At 37.3% G+C, this 17,041-nt stretch overlaps 1 protein-coding gene across 6 annotated transcripts in view; it reads right to left on the bottom strand.

The window, feature by feature from the left end:
* SLC12A7 (solute carrier family 12 member 7) overlaps positions 1–17,041 on the bottom strand; it is a 117,312-nt gene that overhangs the window by 19,013 nt on the left and 81,258 nt on the right. For 4 of the 6 annotated variants that reach the window (XM_087961123.1, XM_026672499.2, XM_087961124.1 and 1 more), the window contains exons 15-22: positions 15,351–15,470; positions 14,143–14,247; positions 13,768–13,936; positions 11,315–11,510; positions 7,818–7,987; positions 6,297–6,428; positions 3,790–3,897; positions 687–803 (exon numbers count right to left, since the gene is read on the bottom strand). In XM_087961123.1, coding sequence (XP_087817249.1) covers positions 687–803; positions 3,790–3,897; positions 6,297–6,428; positions 7,818–7,987; positions 11,315–11,510; positions 13,768–13,936; positions 14,143–14,247; positions 15,351–15,470 — 1,117 coding nt within the window. The remainder of the gene's footprint in view (positions 1–686; positions 804–3,789; positions 3,898–6,296; positions 6,429–7,817; positions 7,988–11,314; positions 11,511–13,767; positions 13,937–14,142; positions 14,248–15,350; positions 15,471–17,041) is intronic. The other 2 variants (XM_026672500.2, XM_087961125.1) reach the window with 1 other exon arrangement.

The following is a 17,041-nucleotide window of genomic DNA, read 5'->3' as shown; positions in this document are numbered from 1 at the left end:
GCCAGAAAAAAATCTACATCATGATGAAATTGAAATAAAAATGGAGTAATCTGAAATAATTTCCAGTGTGCATTCATATCAATAGCTAACATCCTTAAGCAACAGAAATGGAAATATCCTACTGATAGGGCACTTCATCTTATTTAGCCTTCCTTTTAATTGATCTGTTCTAGTATATTGTCCAGGTAAGGCAATGCAGGATATATTCCATAAGGTTTGTGCAGTACTGTAAAATTTATGTGCAACATTCCTTTCTAAAAGATCTTCATTAATAAGGATATTTCTTATTGTAAAGATTAATAGCTAATGGATTCATCAAATAGATATTTTCCCCTTTATATCATCACAAACTCATGGAGTCAATGAACACTTACCAGAACAAATCCAAACAGATGTAGTTATTCAGAACAAACTATTTTGTTTATTCCTTCAATATCATTAAGATTTTCAGGGTATTAATTCAAGAGTTAACTATGGAAAAGCACTATTGAATGGTACATATTTTTTCACAAAAATTGACTTTTTTTGTCAGGTATTTGTGGAAAGGGAACTCTCTGCACGTAATGTTAAAATCATTTAGTAAGAATTAGAAAAACAGGCAGTGGCAATAATTAGTACAGTTATGGTTTAGAGAGACACTAGAAGTGTTGTGATGGGAAGGGAACAACTAGGTGGGTATCTTCTACCTCTTCTTCCTGAATATCGTTAGGTAGCAGACTGTCTACCCCTTGGCCAATACACTGTGGGTTAGAGCGGCTCTTTCTTCTGATTGAGCTACGAGATTCGTCAGTGATGCTCTGAATCTGAGACAGGAAGGCCACCCAGCACAACCAGCATATAGAAAAAGGATATTGCATTAGCTAATGAAATACAATGTTTAATTAAAAGAAATAAAGCACAGCACATTTAAACATCAGCTCTGCAACATAATCTACTTCACATCCACTCACGGGCACGTTATTTACACCAATTTATCAAAAAGGGATAAAATCCAATGCAATTATTTCTACAAGCGGCCAAATACTGAATGGTTTAAAAAAAGAAGAAAAAACTTTTTAAATTAAGATTTAATATAAAAAATGAGTAATCATACACTAGAGTTTTACCAAGAGGGATGTGGTATGGTTTCAAAGCATTTTTGTATTTTATTTTCATCTTAGGGCTCAGTTTATTAGTTAGATGAATGTGATACCATAAAGGGAAGGCCAAAACCAAAAACATATTCTCCAGGTATTTTAAACTAGTGATGTTATCTGTTTAAGATATAAAACATCATAGCAAAGAAACTCATTACATATGATCAACAGGATTAATGTTCCACATACACTGCTCAAAAAAATAAAGGGAACACAAAAATAAGACATTCTAAATCTGAATGAAATATTCTTATTAAATACTTTGTTCATTACATAGTTGAATGTGCTGACAACAAAATCACACAAAAATTATCAATGGAAATCAAATTTAGCAACCCATGGAGGTCTGGATTTGGAGTTACACTCAAAATTAAAGTGGAAAAAACCACTACAGGCTGATCCAACTTTGATGTAACGTCCTTAAAACAAGTCAAAATGAGGCTCAGTAGTGTGTGTGGACTCCACGTGCCTGTATGACCTCCCTATAACGCCTGGTCATGTTCCTGATGAGGTGGCAGATGGTCTCCTGAGGGATCTCCTCCCACACCTAGACTAAAGCATCCCCCAACTCCTGGACAGTCTGTGGTGCAACGTGGCATTGGTGGATGGAGCGAGACATGATGTCCCAGATGTGCTCAATTGGATTCAGGTCTGAGGAACGGGCGGGCCAGTCCATAGCATCAATGCCTTCGTCTTGCAGGAACTGCTGACACACTCCAGCCACATGAGGTCTAGCATTGTCATGCATTAGGAGGAACCCAGGGCCAACCGCACCAGCATATGGTCTCACAAGGGGTCTAAGGATCTCATCTCAGTACTTAATGGCAGTCAGGCTACCTCTGGCGAGCACATGGAGGGCTTTGCGGCCCCCTAAAGAAATGCCACCCCACACCATTACTGACCCACTGCCAAACCGGTCATGCTGGAGGATGTTGCAGGCAGCAGAACGTTCTCCACGGCGTCTCCAGACACTGTCACGTCTGTCACATGTGCTTAGTGTGAACCTGCTTTCATCTATGAAGAGCACAGTGGATAATTTGCCAATCTTGGTGTTCTCTGGCAAATGCCAAATGTTCTGCATGGTGGTAGGCTGTAAGCACACCCCCCACCCGTGGAAGTTGGGCCCTCATACCACCCTCATGGAGTCTGTTTCTGACTGTTTGAGCAGCCACATGCACATTTGTGGCCTGCTGGAGATCATTTTGCAGGGCTCTGGCAGTGCCCCTCCTGTCCCTTCTTGCACAAAGGCGGAGGTAGCGGTCCTGATGCTGGGTTGTTGCCCTCCTACGGCCTCTTCCACGTCTCCTGATGTACTGGCCTGTCTCCTGGTAGTGCCTCCATGCTCTGGACACTATGCTGACAGACACAGCAAACCTTCTTGCCACAGCTCGCATTGATGTGCCATCCTGGATGAGCTGCTCTAACTGAGCCACTTGTGTGGGTTGTAGACTCCGTCTCATGCTACCACTAGAGTGAAAGCACCGCCAGCATTCAAAAGTGACCAAACCATCAGTCTTTCGCATAGGAACTGAGAAGTGGTCTGTGGTCACCACCTGCAGAACCACTCCTTTATTGGGGATGTCTTGCTAACTGCCTATGCTTTCCACCTGTTGTCATTTGCACAACAGCATGTGAAATGGATTGTCAATCAGTGTTGCTACCTAAGTGGACAGTTTGATTTCACAGAAGTGTGACAATCCATTTCACATGCTGTTGTGCAAATGGAATAGACTTGGAGTTACATTGTGTTGTTTAAGTGTTCCCTTTATTTTTTTGAGCAGTGTAATTAAAAAAAAACCAGAATTTTATAGCTTAATTTTTAAACATATTTCTGCAAACAAAGAGGAGAGAAAATGCAATCTACCAAAATTAAAACATGGATTAAAGAATGGTAGTCTTAGATTAAAAACAGCACTCCCTTTTCATTGCCAGTTTAGTCAATTTGATCCCTTTATTCTTAAAATTTGCAATGGAGAATGTGTGAGATAACTGACAAAAATCTCAGTCTTGCTGGAGAAAAAACAAATTAGTAGAGATGCTAAGCTGAACATAAAGTCTGCACTAACATGACACGAATTTAAAGACCGGAGTCCAGTATTCTGAAAATATTTAGAAAATTTGCAAACTAATTAGGTTAAAATATTGGTTTTCCCCCATCCTCCCAAAAGTTTAAAGGTTTTTGAAATCTGTAAAATGTCTCAATAAAAAGAAACAAAGAATGATAGTTTTAAAACATGAAAGAGAAATATCAGTATATTAATTTGAAATAATGACATTAAATTGTTTTAAAAAGGCTGAAAAGAATAAATATGAAAAATGATGTCCTACCCTGGGATATTCTCAATAGTGTACTACTTTAGCCACCAATCAAAGGTTTTAAGATTCTGAACATCAACAATTTAGTATTACTGAAAAACTAATGAACTTATTCCAAAGAAAATCAAATTAAATCCTGATAGAAACTATGCTCAGACTTTTCTATTTATTCCAAACTACATGCTGAATGATTAACTGCTCCTCTTCACTGAAATAACTGAGATGGACTTGTCACACTTGTCATTCATAAAAGATTAACCTCTGTTTGCCGGAATATCCAGAAATAATGTTCTCATTAACTAAAATGCTATTGCCAAACTTAAGGAAAATCAATTACCTCCCTCTCCCTTTCATTCTTTGAGAGCTGCATTTGTTTTAGCATCTGAGATCTCTGCTCCATCACAAGAGTCTTCTCGTATGTAAAAGCTGAAATATCATTTTCAAACTGTAAAAACAAGTAAGTATTAGTTATATTAAAATTCCAAAGCATAACCTCTCATTTTATGGCAGGGGTGTAAAACTCAATTTCATTGAGGGCCGCATCAGGGTTGTGTTTGACTTCAGGGGGCCCTAGTAGGCATGGCCAGGGTGGGTGTGGCCAGCTCAACGTGACTTGAGTTGTGGGTTTCTGTGGTGGCCTGAGCATTCTGCCAGCAAAAACAGGCTGGAGAGCTCCATTTTCGGCTGTGACGGCCTTCTGCAACCCTCTGCCAGGGAAAACGGAGCTCAGGAGCCCTCCTGAGCTCCATTTTCGCTGGCATAGGCACCATGGGCTGGTCCTTCGCTGTTTCCAGGGTAGCCCCATGGGCCAGATCTAAGCACCTTGCAGGCCACATCTGGCCCCTGGACCTTGAGTTTGACATCCCTATTTTATAGTGTACTGTAACTCTTGGCAAAATTTGTACACCTAGCTTTAAGTTAATAACAACTGGATGGATAACAATGGACCAGAATTTCCATTGCTAAGCAAGGCAGCCATAAAGCATAACGTCATGAGATCATGTCACTTAGCAACAATAGTTCCAGCATTTTCATTAATGACCTCCTACTGGCTTCTCCATTGGCTTTACTGGGTCAGAAGCCAGTAGTGAAATTTGCAAATAGTGATCACACGGCCATGGGGCTAGCCAGAATGTCAAAGATCTGTTGTAACTACCACTCGTTCAGTGCTGCCACAAGTTTGAATGGTCACAGAATAAGTGGTTGTTAAATAAGGACCACCTGTGCTTCAAATCAGATTTATTTATATGTGTCAGTTTTAAAGCATGTTACATTGGTTTAAGCATGTTTTTATATTATAAGAGCCAATACAGAAATGGGCATCCCGTGCATTGTAATGCAAACTCTGACCCTTTTGTACTTGGGATATGACCACAAGTATGTAAGGGATATATATCACTTGCACAGTCATGTTGTGATGAACATTTTTTTTTCCATTTTTTTCCATTTTAACAAAATCTTGTCTTGTAATAGATATGCCTGATGGAGAATGGTTATGTGGACTTTAACAGTGACGGGGAATCTGCAGTCCTCCAACCAATGCTATGAGATGCTGGAAGTTGTAGTTTACAAAAGTCTGAAGGGCAATAGTTTAAGTTGCCTTGAAAAGGAAAGAACCTAAAGCAACATCTTGCCAATGCATTATTAAGTCAGTGGCAGATGCCTATAATTATGGGATAATAAATACACAGAAATGCATTTAACAATAGTTCAGAAACAAGATAGCTCCCTTCCCCAAAAATCATGATTCCACCCACTCTATCATTTCACTACCGACAGCAGCTTCTAGGCATCTACAGACTGCTATATGTGGATCCTGGCCATCAAAAAGTTGTTTTCAACTTTTGAAGTCAAACATTATAGATTGAACAGCTCCCATTTTATATTTAATATGACTTTTTTTTCAATGAAGTCATCATCAAAGGCACTAAAATATAGGATATGTCATCCTATATTGTATTATGATAATCAATGAAGTCTTTATTAGAAATGTACCCATTTCATGACTTTTATTTGATTAAATTAGCTAAATTCTAAGGATTAAATGTATAAAATGAAAGTTTGTGTACCATTTTGATGAGCATCAGTATCAACTATCAAATTTTCTCACCTTAGATTTTTTTCTCTTAAAGTTTAGGTTTACTTATTTTGGGAAAGCCAAATAGCATATTTTGCACATACTCTGACTTAAATATTGCATTCATCTAAATTTGGGAGCAAGGTTCTTCCCTGCTTTGTTAGTCACACCTACTTCCCTGCTTTTAGCAAGCTAGATTCCTTTATTAAGAATTCCTTTCTTAGCTGTGGAGTAGATAAGGAAAAGGAGTGGGAAATCTACTGACAGCTGGAAAAGACAGGTGGAAAGTTACACTGAATGGGATTCTTTATATACACTGTGACGTATTCTGTTGTTACACAGTTGTTTGGTTGGTTTTACTGTTCTATTCCAGTGGGTCTAGGTTGACAAAGTGCCAGCTGTTTTAGTGCACAACTTTGGCTGAAATGGAGAAGGGGCAGGAGATAGAAATAGGTGAGAGAAGTTTGCTTGAAGCATAAATTCTCTTACGAACTTACTCTAAAATCTGATGCCGAGAAAATGAAGTTCAGACAGGTTTAGCTGAGAAAATTCATCCTAAGTACTCTTTAGGATCTACTTTGAAGTTCAAAAAGGCTCCTCCCACACAGGAATTAAAACTTGAAATGTGAACTTGGCCGCTTTCTCCAAAAGGACTTATTGCAAGATGACTAAAGTCTCCCACTGATTTGGGGAAATCACTTTTCAATTTCAACTTTTTCAGTTGAAATTGTGCACTTCATAATTAATTGGTAACTGATAGTCCTTACCATTTCAACAACTTCTACTTCAGCTTTAATTCGAAGATGGTATAAAAACATCTGAAGATCACTTTTCATCTGAATGCTATTGTCATCCATCTGAGCTACGGTAAAGATGCGCATTCTACATTTTCTCCACACCTATAAATAGAAAATTACACTGTAGCTAAAAAATGCAATTAATTTGACCACTACAGCTGTTGCTGGGAGATTGTTTTTAACTGGAGGCTCCCAATATTTATGAAAAGATATAGCACTGTACATCTAACATTTTCAACATGCCACCATAATATAGTTTGTTTTTAGCATAAATAACACAGATCGTGTGGCTTAGCAATTCATACTGTAGATCAGACCACAATAACTTATCCAATGAATTATTGTAAAAGAAATGTTGGTGGATAAGTGCGCAATAAAAAGCCTCCAGGGTTGTTGAAACGTATTTTGAAGAGGTTCCCAGTTACTGTGTCTAATAGTGAGAAATGCTGGAACATTAACAACTTGATTTAGTTCATCAAGCAACTAAATATTGTACACCTGTTGCCTAATGTTCATGTGAACTATTATGTGAATTGAGCTAATAGTGCTAATGCCAAAATGTGTTGTGTCACATTTAGGACTACCAGTTTTAAACTGCAAAAATCTGGACAATAACAAGACGCAAGCTGGTAGCAGAGAATAATCCAATCTAGAATATCATTTAGTTTTCTTCTTCTAGGGCAGGAGTATCAAACTCACGTCATCACGGGGGCATCACCTGACACATCGGGACTTTTTTCCCTTTCGCTAAACTGGGCATGGGTGTGACCAGCCTGTGACACATCCAGCCTGCCGGTTGGGAGTGACAGTCCTGTTCTAGGGTATTATCCCACCAAACTTTGAATCCTTGGTAAATCTCATGAAGAAGCCATCTCTTCGTTCAAGTTATCAATTTAAAATGTTGAAGAAGGGAGGGGCCAGACCTGCATCTTATGGGACCACAACTGATACCTCACACCAGATAGATGAGGAACCACTGAGGAGCACTTTTTAATTTTCAAGTCAGCTGCATTTACCTAGGTGTCATGTGTCTAGCCTACCCCTAATTTGGTTGCTAATTAGAATGTCAGAGGTTATTTGTTGAATGTTTTGCTGGGATAATGTTTAACCACAATCTATTATGGAAGTTACCCAATCAAAAACTGTGATAAAGTTAGCCTGGCAAGACTTGTTTATGATAAGTCTGTGCTGATATATATGCTAGCATGTTGCTGTCTTCAGTAAAAAGCTGTACATACTCTTTCTTGCCTTGAACACATCCTAAGAAATTTTTTGTTGTTGTTCTCACTATCACTCATCAAGCTCATTCTCAGATTTACCTATCTTGGGTGCCTCTTGTCAACTTTGGGCTAGGGTCTTGTCTCTCTTTCATCCTGTTTTTGTTGTTGTTTTTAGATCACTATGAGTCTGAAATAACACTATCTTTTTTTATGTCAATAGCAATATATCCCAATCTTTGCAAAGTTTCCCAAGTAAAATAAATGCTACCACCTTATGTTGTTTCAGGAGGAAAGGAAGCAACATCAGCATGCCACCGTCATGAACAATCCACCATATATCTATGTTACCCTCACTAAACCGTTCCTGATTCCCTGGAAACAAGTCTATGTTTTTAGCAACTAGTAGAGCTTGCTGTGCAGCTGTTGTTTCTCGTACGGTGTCTGAAACACAAATGGTAATTGGTATTTTAGAGTTTTACTTTTAATTCATGGGAAACATTTCAGAGAACTCTGAACTACAGCTCCAAATCTAAATAGAAAATAGTACTTGATGTTTTTACATTTTAAATTTTAATTTTAAAATTATAACAAGCAGATGTTTTATATACCCATTTTATATACCTGACAATTACTTCAATGACTTTTCTTTGTTCAAGTGAATGTCATATCAAAAGTATTTGACAGGATCATCAATAACGGACAAAAATTGCTCTGAATAGAAATTTAGATAATTACTTGGGTAAGTAGTGTTTAAGGATCTTAACAAGAATCAACATATGCAGCAGAATGAAAGCATATTACTTAGCTGTAAGTCCACTTCTCAAAGTAGTCATTTATGAATGGTTAGATGAATACATGAGAGCCTATTTGCAATATTCTATAACTTAAATAATTTTTGTTAGAAACCACACCTATGTGCAGCATACATAACCAGGTGCAATTTCCACTAAATCCTGGGTAATCTTAGAGGAATGCTGAAGTTACTCAATGCTGAACAGAATTACACAATGGATTGTATGAATAATCAGTTCTATATACATATAGATAATGTACATAGCATGTTATCCAGTAGAGAATCTGGTGCTCATAAGATGGCTGAACAAAGCACAGGTCTTCAATTCTTCATGAATGTCCATAATGAAGAATAAAAGTGGAATGCTGGGCCTGCATAATTCTGATGTTGTAATTATGTCACGACACATGTGGCCTTAAAGTGATCAAAGATCTGAGGAAGATACTTGTCGTTTAGCTAGATCAAAACCAAGTTTGATGTCTGCAACTTTCTACATGAAAAGATTTTGAGAAGAAAACCTCAATCCCTTGGAGGGACCTTGAGAAGCCCAAAACAAATGCTAATCATTTTGTAATGATGTAACTTTGTGACACAGAAAGCAACTCTTGGAATACCAAGGGAATGCAATGACTTTTGGGGTAATGTTGAGGGGAAAAGTAGGCATGATTCACCTTCTAAATACAGTGTGGGGAAGAGGTTTCAGGAGTTCTGTGAAATATGTTATTTAGAGATCTGTGAAAGGGATTATTTTATTTTATGAAGAATAAGGATGAATCTCAACCTATGAAATACATTTCTCAGTATGTTAATTTCACTGCTACTAAGAATACAATTTTCCATGAAAAAAGATGATTTGCACCAGTCACCTGCTGTTGAAATGGCTTTAATATTAGAACCAGGGAAGGATCCCAAACAGGAGCTGATAGGGGTATTAGCGATAAACACAATCAAATATTTCCTAAAATGCTTTAAAATACATTATAAAAGAGTTAAATAGTATATACCAGAGGGCAAAAAAAAGAAGAAGTATGTTTATAGAAATGAAAACCAAGCCACACTGCTTCGGAAATAAAGGAAAACTCAAAAGGAAAGGTATCAAAGGGAACTGAATTTATCCCTTTCTCGCACAATCTGCAAAGGATCTGTACTTAGCTGCAGAACAAGTTCTTAGGCAAGGCTTCCAAGAAGCTAGGAGGACTATCTATGTGAACCTGAAGGGAAGTTAGGGCCAAATCCTTCAAGCTGTAAGGGAAAAGATAGTAGAACAGTAGTGGGTAGCAGGTTATCTCAGGACATAAAGATATTCTCACAGCAAGTTAGCTGCAGTCTGAACTGCTGAGCCTACTACATGATAATGAGGATGCAACTGGCAAATTCTTTGCAGATTTTTGCAAGGACCTGGTAGCAGAGGACCAAGCTGGAGAAGGTACCAGAAAAAATTAATTCCATGAGAATAAAAAATCCTAATAGTTCTGCCTCTGCCACCAACTCTGAGTGTGCTTCATGGAAAGTAGATTGCTTTGGTGTTACAGGATCATGGCTGTATTCAGTATTTAGATTGCAGTAATGAAAATCATACAGATAAATGCCTAATGGGAAATGTGAGGTTTAAAAGTGGAGTGGATTTAGTAACATGTACTTGGCATCACCTGATATAATTTGAGCTGTTTAGCCAGTGGTGGGATTCAAATTTTTAACAACCGGTTCTGTGGGTGTGGCTTAGGTGGTAGGTGTGGCTTGGTCATGTGACTGGGTGGACATGGCTTGGTGGTCATGTTATTGGCTGGGTGTGGCCAACTCAATATCACTCACATCAAGGCACACATTGTGTCTGGCCTCTCATGACTGTGGGGATGCTGCAACAGTCATAAGTGTGAAAAATGGTCATAAGTCACTTTTTTCAGTGCCATTGTAACTTTGAATGGTCATTCCACACAAGCAAAGTACCAGCAAAGGAGAAAAAAACTCCAAAGAAGTTCCTGAGACAGGAAGTCTAGTCCTGCCAAGAATGTAATAGGGGTTAATGGAGAGAAAGTTTCTGTAAGCAACACCAGAATGTTTCCTTCCTGCCTTCCTTACTGGATTAGGCCAGTAATTTCTTCTAACAACCGGTTCTCTGAACTGCTTAGAATGTTAACAACCGGTTCTAGGCAATAGGTGTGAACTGGTAGAATCCCACCTCTGTGTTTAGCACCTAAATAGATCCCGGAAGGCTGATTAAATGCTAATCATTTCACTGACAGGGTACTGAGATACTTCTGATGGAGACCAGGATCCATGGATGTCTTAAAGATGTGCCTCCCACTCAGAAATTAGCATGCCAGTGGTGACAACCTGTATCAAAGAAATAATTGCCCCTTCAGTAAGCTTTTCCTGTAACTAAGCATCAATTTACAGCTTGTTGATACATTGGAAAGATGGACCTTGATGGAAAGATTCCAAAGATGGAGAGATTTGTAACCTGATGCTAAGGTAACATGCATGTAAGGAACACTTCCAGAGATGATCAAAATAGTCCTTATCACTATGAAGTTTGCATTTGTTGGCGTAAAAAGAAGTTTAAAATTCGCACTCACTGAAATGGCACTGATAGTCACTCTTATGAATCAGATAACCCTCAAAAGAAGGAGAAATATATTATAATTGACCAAGACCTTCAACTGTATGGAAGGGTAGGTGGTAAGATTTACCAAGAATTCTGTGTATGAATCACAGAGACTAGATATCTCATTTTTGAATGCTTCTTTAAGTAGGAGTTTAACTCGGTAACAGAGCAAACGCAGATGGATATATAAATTTGTATACTTTGAAGTGGATTATATACTAACCATTAATTAATCTGTGAAATTCATTCATTCTGTTATCAAGCGATCAATTGCAGGATACAGTTCTCTTTGAAACTTTCAACATGATAACAGTCAATTCAATAAATATAAATTCTCAATCTACTTGTATCATTTTTAAAAAACACATACCAACAAAGTTTTTCCAAGAGAATCTATTATCTGTCTGCTTCCAGGATTGAGGCCATGCCATCAAAACAGTATTATGTTTCATTCCCCCAAGACCAGCAGATTGAATCAAATGAGATATTCCATCTCTAACACTGGGGGACACTATGATTTGGCAAAATCCTTTGGTTTTTTCTGTTCCCATTGAAGATCGAATATTCTTTAGGGGGAAAAATACAAATTAGGGTAAAGGGTATTTAGACAATAAAAAGTATGAAGAATCTTAATGCATTTAAAGGATTAATTAGTTTCTTGAGTAAGCTTTTGTGAATGCCAGTCTAATTATGAAACTACGATATCCCTGGGGAAAAAAAACTTTACATGAACAAGTGATCTGACTAAATCAGAAGGAAAGAATCACAGGCTAAATAAAAACATTTAAAGATCTAAAAATTAGGAAATAAATTACTGATGGACCAATTATCACCTTTGTTACCTGGAAATTGGATTTACTTCTTAAACAGGATGCAAATTTAGCCATTTCAATGAGTAAGAAAACGGAAGAAGTCTAGGTATAATTAACTTTACTTGTTCAATTTCCTTCTGTGTTTCCAGAAATAAATATAAATTAATAGCACCGTTTTTAATATTAGGAAAATTGCATGGACTATAGCTTTTCCTCATTTTAAAAGTGTCTTATTGATTCCATAATTATGTATGCAAAATAACTTATATTGGTTACATGTAATTAAGTTACTTAGTCTTAGCCAGGGTTCAGAAATTACTGCTGAAATGTGTTCCTCATGCTTATTCTTTTCTCAAGTGAAGTTCATTCTTCCATGTATACAGTCTCTCTTAATTTTGAAAAGCAAAGCACAATTTTCATCTAATTTAGGACACAGCACTGAACTGCTATATTGCTTTTAAAATAATCAAACAGCAGGATTAAACATTTATATTAGCAATCATTTACAAATTGCTGAACCATTCTCTTTTCCTGAAAGTATTCCAAGTAGAGTTCTGAATGTCACTATCTTGTTAAATATTTAGAGGATTCTACAATTAAGTCAATGCTGACTTCATACAAGCTGAGAATAAAGTACATTTTTCTCTAAGCATTTTGCTTCAAATAATCTCAAGTTTATCTGCCTCTACCTAGGATAGAACTTACAGCCTCCTGATTGTGAAGCGAGAGCACAATACATAAGTGAAAAACCTCTGAAGCACATCTTCTACTATATTTGTTAGGTAGATCAGGATCTCCTATAAATCATGATCTCTTGTTTTTGTTCTCTATTCCAATACTTGGACTGTACTGATAACTTTCAGCTGTAATGTCTATCTTCCTTTATCAACAGCAAGACAGATGGATTCGATTACAAGTTCAATACTGGATGTACTGAAGTACAATGTTGGAAACAGAACACCCTGCCAAAAATTATCTATGTGGTTGTTAAGAATTAACCAATGTAGAAAAATTAAAAACCAGACTTACAACAAATCTCTCCTCTTAATATATAGTGACCAACCTGAACTGGGTGATGCTGTTCACTGAACAGCAACCTATTGTTTGTTGCTCTCTTTTTTGTACTATTGGAATTCCTACCATCTGGTTAAGAGGCAATGTTCCCCATATAGCGATAAGATTGATCAACCAATACATTTTATTGTTATTAAAGTCAGAAACTTATAGTGATATGTATTCTTGCCAGAGCAAATGAAAGAAATATCCCTGTTACAAGTATCCTTCTACAAGTGCTGCCATCTGTTTTACAAAAGGTTCCGTGTTCAATTTTTCACTAAAAGTAAATATCCAATGAAGAAAATATAATTGATCAATTTGTAAATCTGATATACATATATTTTCTTTTATGTTAGTTATGGTTACTTACTGATGTTATTGTTGTGATTCTGAGAAGGGTGGCTATATAAATAAATTATTAAGTAAACCAACAAATAAATTTCTACCTTTTACCTCAGCATCAAATGTATTAGTATTATATTGCAGTTACATCAAAGGATAACCCTTTCTTGACTGGCTTTTAATCACCTCCAGATGTTGACTATAGTGTTATACAGTCAGGATTATTATGCACAGTATTATTATATGGGCAATCAAATATAAATATACACGTATTTTATAAATATAAATGCTGTAAAAAGGGAGAGACTTTTTAATTGGAAGAGGAAGTAAAATAAAGATGATAAAAGTTCAAAAAATAAGAAGAAATTGTTTCTTATTAATATCTTATCTGCACTGACTCTCAATCTTTCATATAGCAATAACTAGAGAAACATCTGAATCGAATAAGTGTTTATATAAATTACAAAACAGACTTGATTCTTTGAATATTGTAAAAGCTTTTGCTAGGCATAAAAAGCAGGAATTTCCACTAGCAGTTTCGTGATGCTAGAAAGCAAATATGAAGTCTTACTATCCTTATTTTCTTGGTGTTCATATATATATATATACATACTTCTTCAGCTCTTTCAGCTTCTGCGTATTTATCAAGATATGTTCCTGGGAGTACAGATCCCACAATGGTCAATCCTTTTCCAGCTTTCAATTGACAGGTAAAAGAAAGCAGCCGGGGATGTTTTACTAACTGTTCTGAATCCAAATTCAGTAGTACCAAGACTTGAGGCCTGAAGTACATAATATAAAAATAAATTGTAGAGGATGCCTCTTCAAGATCATAATTTTCCAATACAATAACACAGCATGTCACAATATTATAGGTTTTACTTCCAATATATTTGCATTACAATTTACAGGTGGCTTTCCCTGTTATGTTTACTCCCAGATAACTGAAAATAGGATTTGATGTGTTAAACATTAAATGTACTCTTACCTCCAATTTTTGGTGTGAGGGTGACCATGGTCAACTCGAAGAAGAGCATAACGAGCAGCATTTAAGGACAAACCTCGGATTCCATCTCCCCATTCCTTTTCAGCTCTTAAAAGGAGAATTTAAGAGATTCACAAACATTACATGTTTGTGATAGTTCTATTTTGCTTCGATACAGTAGACAATATGAAGGGGGGACAGGGGCTCAAGCTTACACATTATGTTTTATTTTAGACAAGTAATTTCCTTGACTGCTATCAATTGGCAATTATTGACATATAACAAATGTGAATTCACATGGATAAAAGTCCACGAATGCAAAATTGGTAAACTGCTTGAAACTGCATATAATATAATGCATTTAATATCTGCAGTCTGTTTCACCACCATCTTTAAATCCTCTTCCAAAAGAAATACTATTTATTTAGTGGATTACAGAGTAACCAGAATGGATAATCAGGTCCTTTTAAGTATAAATAACACAACTAATATTTGAAATCTACATCTATATTTTACATATAAAATACAACATTGACATTTCTTCGAAATAAATGGTCATGGCATAAACCACAATTGTACATTCATTTCAAGTCTTGGTTGGACCTCACCTTTGTTTTTGAATACACTGAAACTTGAATAAATCCATTCCATCATTTCCCCCCAAAGTAGAAATATTTGAATAACTAGCTTTTCCCCCAATCATGAAACAACTAATTCCCATATTTTTAATCAATCAATTTTATTATTTACTTTATGAGCCCATGGAGTAATTAATTAGCGGGTGCATGGTAAAATTTATCTACAGATCAGAGTAACAACCTGATCTTCACCAAATACACTGCATCACAAACTGCAAAAGCACAGGCAACATAGGCAAGGAATCCATGATTCATATTTTAAAGCATCCAGTGAGCATTAACTTGCTTATTTCCTACTATATGTAATCCATTTTTACATATTCCAAGTAATATAATGTTCAGCATTAGTTTCTTTTCTTAAAATAAAAGTACAAAATATCTAAAAAATGCACATGGAATAAAGATATTAATTGGTGTCTTTTTAAAAAGAACACTGCAACAAAATTGAATAATAAATTGCATATATTTAAACAACACTGTTAATTAAATGTTGTGCATTTATGTCATAAAAATTTACTTTCCCCCAAGTGTATGAATGTTTTATCAAAACAATAAATAAATATGTATGCTTACCCTCTGTATTCTATGTATTTATAAATACATCCTGCAATTAGCATGGCAACCAAGGCATAGTACCAAGAGCAAATAAACATCAAAGCAAGACACAAACTCATTCCCAAGAATGAAAGAGTCCTGAAAGGAAACATGTTCTTAGTTGGTCATATTTATGTATATGTTTTACTTAATCTAACACAATGACAAGATTTTCTAAACTAACAGCATTCAATATACATGCTTAACAGAATAATGCAAATAGAACAATTAATCATATTGCTAATGCTTTGTTTTTATCAAGGAACTCAAGGTAATGTATAATAATCCTAAGTGACATGGTTTCAATGTTATAAAATGAACTGGTGTCCACAAATTGTAAGGCAAAATTTATAACATAAACCTGTCTCTCTAAATAGGAAAACGTAAAGACTTAAAATTATTCTAAAGATGTACCCATAAGCCACTTTTCTTTTGGAAATATATGCATGTTCCATCAGATGCTGATTCTTTCTAATCTACAGTATTTTTTTTCATACTACAAAGAAAACAGCATCAGCTGGTTTCTTATATATTTTAATTTGATTGTCACCTCCCAAGCCTTGCATGGTTTGGGATATGCGCACTTCTCTCTATAATATCTGCCCACTTAAAATATAGTAGGGTGGTTCCACTATCATTTTTGGGAATTATACAAGTGGACCTTCTCAAATGCTACCGTGTTTCTCAGAAAATAAGGCCAGGCCTTATTTTCTTTTGACCCCTGAAAAAATGGCTAGGCCGTCTTTTCGGGGGGTGACTTAGTTTCTCCGCCCCCCGCACCCTCGCCTAGAGTGCCCCGTGGGCAGCCACGGCTCGCCACCAGCCACTCCTAATGGCCGATCATGGCGGAGCATGGAGAGCTCCCTACCCGCGCCATGGATATCAGCCTCGGTGGTGGTGGGGCACTTTGCATTGCGCCCGCCACTGTTGCTTCCTCCGCCGCTGTTGCTTTCCCTTCTGCCTGTGCACTGCCGAATTTGGAGTGCTGCACATTCCTCCACCTTTCAGCTGCTTCTTGGGCGGGGAAGCTATAGCTTCCATGGTTCCCGCCAGTGTTGGCACCTCTCTCACCAGCACCGTCTCCAACAACAGCAGCAGAGGTGAGACAGACCCCGCTGCCGACGAGAACTGCCTGCTCTCCCACAGGGGCATCGCTTTGATTGATGGCAATTGAGTTGACAAGGTTCTGCAAGTTGGTGAGTCTTTCGGGGCTGAGTGGGTGGAAGCGGTGGCGGAAGGGTGAAGCCATCGTTTCTCTCCCCCCCATGCCTCCCTTTGCTTCCCACCCCAGAGCTTCGGGTCATGGTCTCATCCCTTGTACATTCGAGCGCTCTCCTCTTGCTCCAGCCACCCAAAAAACCCCCGTGGACCTTTTCCCCCCTCTTTTTCTTTACTCTCATTCCCTCCATCAGTTCCCTAAGAATACAGACTGGCTGGGCAGCTTCCTCCCCACCCCTCCTGGTAGTTTTAAAAAGGGAACCATCTATCCACTTTGCCCTTCAAGCAGAGGCAAACCTTCCAATCCAAACAGAAGAGAAAGGGAATCATCCTACAGACCCTTAGCACCAAGCTTTCCAGAGGATTCTCCCAAAGGATCCACCCCAAAGGAGGATTCACCCTCTTAAATGCACTCCCCTCCTTTGGGGTGAATTCTCTGATGAATCCTCCTT

The sequence above is a fragment of the Notechis scutatus genome, chromosome 3 (assembly GCF_049901735.1).
Source record: "Notechis scutatus isolate UNSWTSFEM ecotype Mainland chromosome 3, rNotScu1.2, whole genome shotgun sequence".
NCBI classification, from domain to species: Eukaryota; Metazoa; Chordata; class Lepidosauria; order Squamata; family Elapidae; genus Notechis; species Notechis scutatus.
The sequence above is the reverse complement of the archived record's forward strand: the minus strand, read 5'-3'. Positions and strand labels throughout refer to the sequence as shown.